The sequence below is a fragment of the Zingiber officinale genome, chromosome 1B (assembly GCF_018446385.1).
Source record: "Zingiber officinale cultivar Zhangliang chromosome 1B, Zo_v1.1, whole genome shotgun sequence".
NCBI lineage: Eukaryota > Viridiplantae > Streptophyta > Magnoliopsida > Zingiberales > Zingiberaceae > Zingiber > Zingiber officinale.
In genome coordinates this window covers 53006462-53013137 of record NC_055986.1, presented here as the reverse complement: position 1 = coordinate 53013137, position 6676 = coordinate 53006462, and the positions used below count along the sequence as shown (strand labels likewise).

Here is a 6676-nt window from a genome sequence, read left to right as displayed (position 1 = left end):
AAATGACCATATCAAGAAGATAGTCAGAAGTACCCGCCTTAAAAGAAGATCGTATTAACCAATCCGGCGTTGACACGCTCGTCTCGAATCAGAGTCCTGCATTAATCAATACATATATTTTATTTAACTAAATTCATATGAATTAAACAGCTAAATAAAATACGCAAACCTAATTAGGGAAAACCCTAATCGATCATAGACATTAACTCTACCTAATATTAATCTATCGGTCAACTAGGGTTGGTTTCCTTAACCCTAATCATAATTTAAACGCTAAGCATAACCTAACCAACTCTGCAACTAAATAACCAATCTGAAACAGAAATGGAATGTCACTATGATAATTACACACTAATCAAATCTTACCTCCAAATCCAATGCACTACTTATGGTCGGAGCAACTAATTGTTGGAGACGGTAGTCGAGACCAAGTGAAGGCGCTGCCTCTGTGAGATGTGGATCGACGCCATGGCACGGGAGGTGGCTGCTGGATTGTGGCATCAAGCAGTAGGCATTGGGGTAAAGTCGGTAGAAGAAGAAAATAACGTTTGGAAAACTAGGGATTGGGCAAAGTAATCGGATGGAGGAAATCTTGGGTTGCTGACGCTAGGGCAGAGGGGAAGAGGAAAGACCTCGTCGTCAGTGCTCCTCCGTGTGACGGTGTCGACTGTGGGTGACACGAGGAAGGGGTCGGGAGAAGGATCGGCTTCGGCGCCGATGTCGTGACAGAAGAGAAGAGGGGAAGAAAAAACTTGGTCGGTGCTAGGGCAGAGGGAAAACAGCCAGCGTGATTTGGCTGGCAATCAGTTGCGGTGAGAGGAAGTGGCGTCGAGAAAAAGGAGAACTCGGAAGAGGAGAAGAGGAGAAGAGGAGGAAGGTTCGACAGTAACCAAAACCAGCGAACCTCGGCTCGGATCTTCACCTTGACCAAGAGGTTGGAAACCGACGGCTTCGCCTCGGATAGTGCCAAGCGCTCAGCGCTAGGGCAAGGAGAAGGCGGCTCTGCTTGGCGATCGGAGGAAGAAAACAGAAGGGTAGAAGAAGCGGCGGCGTGAGCTCGATGAAGAAGAAAAGGATCGGTGGAGCTAGGAAAAGAGGAATAGGGAACGAAGGCTCGGGCAGCGGTGCCATGGGGCGCTGCGGCGTGATCGGAAGAAGGGAAGAGTTGGCGCGCAAGGGAGGGGAAGAGGAAAGCTCGGGTTCGCGAGAGGGGAGGAGGAGAGGGATCGAGCTCGGGAGAAAAGAAATAGGAAAAGGAAAAAAGAAAATAAAAGTAAAATAAATTAATTTAGGAAACTTAGCTTTGGTTTAATCAAACCCTAAGTTCTTTCCTAAATCAACTCCTACTTTTGGGTATTCCTAAACAGATTTTTCTCATGCCCATTAATTTATCCCACAAACTTGTCATACAAACTCCAATTAATCCCCAGAAAATTTCAAAAAATTCCTAAAAATTCCCTTAATGTTATTCGTTCATAAAACTTTATTATTTATTTATTATTTTATTGTCATATTTTACATTCTCCCCCACTAATAAAAATTTGATCCCCAAATTTCGTTATTTATCATCAGCAAGTACTAGCTATAGCTAAACAGTATAAATGTTGAACGAAACCTAACCCACATACCTCAAGTAAACAGATGGGAGTATCGAGCTTGAATCGTATCCTCGAGCTCCCAAGTAGCCTCCTCATCACAATGATACTGCCATCTGACTTTAACCAACCAGATAGTCTTGTTCCACAGCTAACGCTGTTTGTGGTCCAAAATCCATACCAGAACTTCCTCGTGAATAACATCAGGCTGAACGGAAACTGATGTATCTGATAGAATATGTGCTAGGTAAGATATGTATCTCCCTAGCATGGACACATGAAATACTTCATGAACGCCTGCTAGAGGCGGTGGTAGTATCAGACGGTAGACTACTGCCCCAATCCTCTCCGAGATCTGGAAAGGCCCAATGTATCGTGGAGCTAGCTTACCTCAGAGACCAAATCTCTTCACCCCTTTCGTGGGTGAAACTCTCAAAAATACATGACCACCAGTAGAGAACTCCATGGATCTCTGTCTCCAATCCGCATAACTCTTCTGACAGTCCTGCACCTCGGACATCCTTCGTATGATAGTGCGGACCAATTTTGACTCTTACTGAGCTCTCTGAGGTCCTAAAAGTTGGGCCTTCCCAATCCTCCTCCCAGAGGGTGGGTGATCGACAAGGTCCACTATACAACGCTTCAAATGGTGTCATCTGGATAGCCGAATGATAATTGTTGTTGTAGGCGAACTCTACTAATGGTAAGTGGTCCTCCCAGCTACCTCCGAAATTCATAACGCAAGTCCTCAACAGGTCCTCTAGAGTCTGGATGGTCCGCTCTGACTGTCCATCTGTTTGCGGTTGGAATGCTGTATTGAAACAGAGTTGTGTGCCCAAGGTTTGCTACAGACACTGCCAGAACTAGGACATGAATAGTGGGTCTCTATCCGATATAACGCTCAAAGGAAACCATGCAACCTGACGATCTCTCGACAATACAGCTCTGTCAATCGATCCAAAGAATCGGTCTTCTGAATTGCTAAGAAGTGTGCGGATTTGGTTAATCGGTGAACGACTACCCAAATCACGTCATGGCCTCGTCGTGTCCTAAGCAAGCCTACCACAAAAATCCATAGTGATGAACTCCCATTTACACTCATTTTAATGTTTAATATCCTCCTTGTAACTAGCCTCAGCGAATTCTCAATATTATTGTTTGAGATATGCATTATCTCGAGATTGTGTCAATACAAATTGCACAATGACACTTACTTGTGCCAACAAAGTATCGATATCAATAGGCAAATGATAACACATATTAACCATGCTGATGATATCACTGCACATGGAACAACAGTGTCATTGCAACAAGAATGAGAGTGCCTCACTCATGTTAAGCACCACTTTGATTCAATAAGAATGGTACAACTACCAAAATTTCTTACTGAATCAAAAATCACAGTAAATCAAGGGGGGGAATCTCAAGTAATCACAACTAACAAAACTTGACTTAATTTTAATTTAAGTGGGTTAGAATGGCCTTAGTCCAAAGATTCTACTTGGATCAGACAACTTGTAACTTCAGGGGTGATCACCAGAATAAATTTGACTACATGTCTAAAAATTAAGCCAACCTCAACTGCAGCTATTAATGCTCGAGTAAGACCAGTTCCTGTTTCCATGGAGCCTAGGCGTGTATCTCCAATCTTGCATGATATCAATTGGGCTCCAGGAGCAACTCCATTCAACAATGGTTCCTCGAGATGGTAGGCTATTGCAATGCCAGCAACATGTGTACCATGGGGTGAGCAATCTGTGACTATACTTAATGAGATTACCATCATCATAAACATTTGTGACAAAGGAACAAGCGCCCAGCTTACTCAAGATACCAAATTTCCGTTCAGTCCTATAATTTGTCAAAGGAATAAAATCAGCAAGTTTCCCTTTATCACGAGTATCCTCTAGGCTCTGTGTATCCACAGCCACCCTCCAAAAATCACCATCATTCCAGAAAATAACATCATCAACAAAGACAATGGAAATCGATCCAAACAACCTAGGAATACCAATATCATCGAGTCCATGAAAACATCTAGAGCTCTGTAAGCCTAAATGATAAAACCTAGAACTCATAATGCCCGTACAACAGGTATATTCATCTATAAGATCCCCGAAAACAAGTCTGAAACCTGATCACTAACTACAAATCACCAAAGAATAAATCATTAAATGTAAGAGCAACACTACACCACAAGAAATACCATCTATGTGGGAGCAACGCTATACCACCAGTATTGTAACTTATATGGGAGCAACACTCCACTACAAGCAATCCATAATATGTGGGAGCAACACTCCACCACAAATGATCCATAATATGTGGGAGCAATGCTCCACCAATAATCTATAATATGTGGGAGCTATGCTCTACCACAAACAATCCATAAGTGATCCAGACATCTAACTATCTAGCTAGAGAATGCACGAGATCACTCTACCATAGGTCACTATGGGCAACCAAGGGTATAACAACCTAGTAAACATATCAAATCCATTGTCAACTCTCTCAACATCGTAATGGCCACTCACTAGTAGGAGAATTAGCTGATAAGGTATACAGCTAAAGACATAATGGTAGACACTCAACATAGGTAGAATCATCATGATGCTACCAATAATACACCTGACACACGTGCACACATATCATAGGTATGATTGATATGATCCTCTAATTAGTACACGCCAAACACACACACTCACAGGTATAATCAGCATGATACCTCCAACAATACATACCGAACACGTGTGTATATATCAACATAGGTATAATCGACAATACACCTCAAACAATACTCACCTAACATATATAGACATACGTCATGAATGTAATCAACACAATACTTCCAATAAAACATAACAAACATGAGTGCAACCACAAAACAGATGTAATCAATAAAATACCTCCAATAATACAATCAATCAGGTACACCTAACCACAACATAGACTTAATCGAAAAGATACTTCCAATAATACACCAAACAGATGTACACATACTACAATAAAGACTAAATCGACAAGATACCTCCAATAATACAATCAGACCCGTACACCTAACCACATAGGTATAATTCACAAGAAAACTACAATAACCCTAATTGGACATGTATACTCACATCTCCTGTAAATGGACAGTCAAACATAGGACTCCTACAACATATACCAATCATATGTACACACAACCTAGATATGCATAATCAGCATATTTAACCCAATCAACCAGACAATCTCTATACTACCTACTCTACAAGGGTATATGCAATAGGAATCAAGAAACGAGACTGTATAGAACATAACTAGTTTACTTCAAAAATCAAACATAAGTACCAAGCAGGAAAACAACAATCTTAGACAATCCAAGGTAAAGTAGTCTAATCATCCGGTATTAACCATGCTCTAAGTTCAAAAGAACTAATAGAGAAAGAAAGAAATATCCGCCATGGTTCAACATTGTACGTCTATGGCGTACCACTACAGAGACTATATCTAATGAGGAAAGTTTATTATCATATACCTTAAGTAGTCTCCACATTATACACCCTAGTAACAGTTGCATCGTATACATTAAGCAGGTAGCTCTACATTGTTCCACATCAGTGGGGGTGACCTATCCGATTGTACCTTTTAAGTCATCTGACCAGGTACAGACAGTCCATGGTCAAAGTCCCCATGGAATAGAATATATTGATCCTTTATAGACTGACCAAGCCGACAATGGTATACGGCTAATACAGTCTTTTCCACGTCAGTACAAGTCATGTACTCAAATGTGCGCAAGATATCTGACTAAGCACAAATAACTCAAAGATTCGAACCTCTAGAAATAGAGTATAGTTCCCTCTACAATCAACTAACATCATGTCCTCTCTTTGTAATATTTTGATCATGTCCTGCAGGTTAAATTGGTCTTTGTCAATGGTCTGCCTCCATTTTGGGATGAAGATAAAGTCAAAGAGCAATTTAAAGATTTTGGAGAGATTGAAAAAGTTGTGCTGGCAAGGAACATGTCAACTGTCAAAAGGAAAGATTTTGGATTTGTTAATTTTACTTCTCATGCAGCTGTTGTTGCTTGTGTTGAAGGTATAAACAACACAGGATTGACTTATGGGAAAATCAAGATGAAGGTGAGGGCTAGGCTTGCAAATCCATTTCCTAAAACTCAAGCTGTAAAAGGTGGGATGAGTGGTGGCTACCGTATTGGCTACACTAGTTTTGGAGCTTACTCTAGGTTTGGTAGAGGTAGGTTCCCTTCTTTCAGAGTAGGCTTTCAAGGTGGAAGAGGTGCTAACTTTCATGGACATGGTAGGGGAGGAAGGTTTTCCTTTGAAGCTGATAGTGGTTTGGAATGATCTTATGAATTCCACTTCAGGAGGCCCTTTGGAAGTCGAGGTGGTAGGGGTTTCCTACGTCAGGAAGACATGGTATCTTTAGAGGCCAGGGCCTAGCCTTTTCATCTAGAAGACCATTTCTATCAGTGGGTGAATTTGGCAGACCTTTTGGTGGTAGCTATGTTCTAACAAGAATACGTTAATCCTCTATAAAGCGACTAAGGTAAATCGATCCATGACTACCCAAGTCAACAAGTGTAAATCAGTCTTCTATTGACTGGTCTAAACAAGAGTAAATTAATTATCTACTGAGAAAACTAAGTTAAATCGGTACTCTACTGGCTGAGTCAACGTAAATATACAGGTACTATCCACTATAAGCTAACAATAGCAGAGACTGTTATGTGCCTCCAACTTCTAACCAACTAGTAGTAACAGAAGCTAAAACTACTGGTAGAATGATATGAAAAAAATCACCTGAGATTGTAATCCTTGATCTCTATTAAGGTCGACCATGATCAGTGGTTGACTCATCACATATAATATATGCTATAACAATCAAACAGGTACTAATAAAAGTACTAACACATGTCATAACTATCATAGACAATAATGCATATACTATAAAAATGTATGATAACAATATACCAACATACCTCCTATAGCTTGGAGATGTCTTGCTGCTGTCACGTCCCAAAACCCGAAAATGTCACATCGAGAAAACCAAAAGACGAAATCAAAACACAAAAA

At 40.7% G+C, this 6676-nt stretch overlaps 1 protein-coding gene across 1 annotated transcript; it reads left to right on the top strand.

Annotated features, from left to right (window-relative positions):
- The first annotated feature begins 453 nt into the window (after positions 1-453).
- LOC122038389 (heterogeneous nuclear ribonucleoprotein D0-like) lies at positions 454-6029 on the top strand. The gene is made up of 3 exons (XM_042598122.1): positions 454-519; positions 5495-5837; positions 5968-6029. The coding sequence occupies exons 1-3, from the start codon at positions 454-456 to the stop codon at positions 6027-6029; spliced, it is 471 nt and encodes a 156-aa protein (XP_042454056.1).
- The last annotated feature ends 647 nt before the right edge of the window (positions 6030-6676 follow it).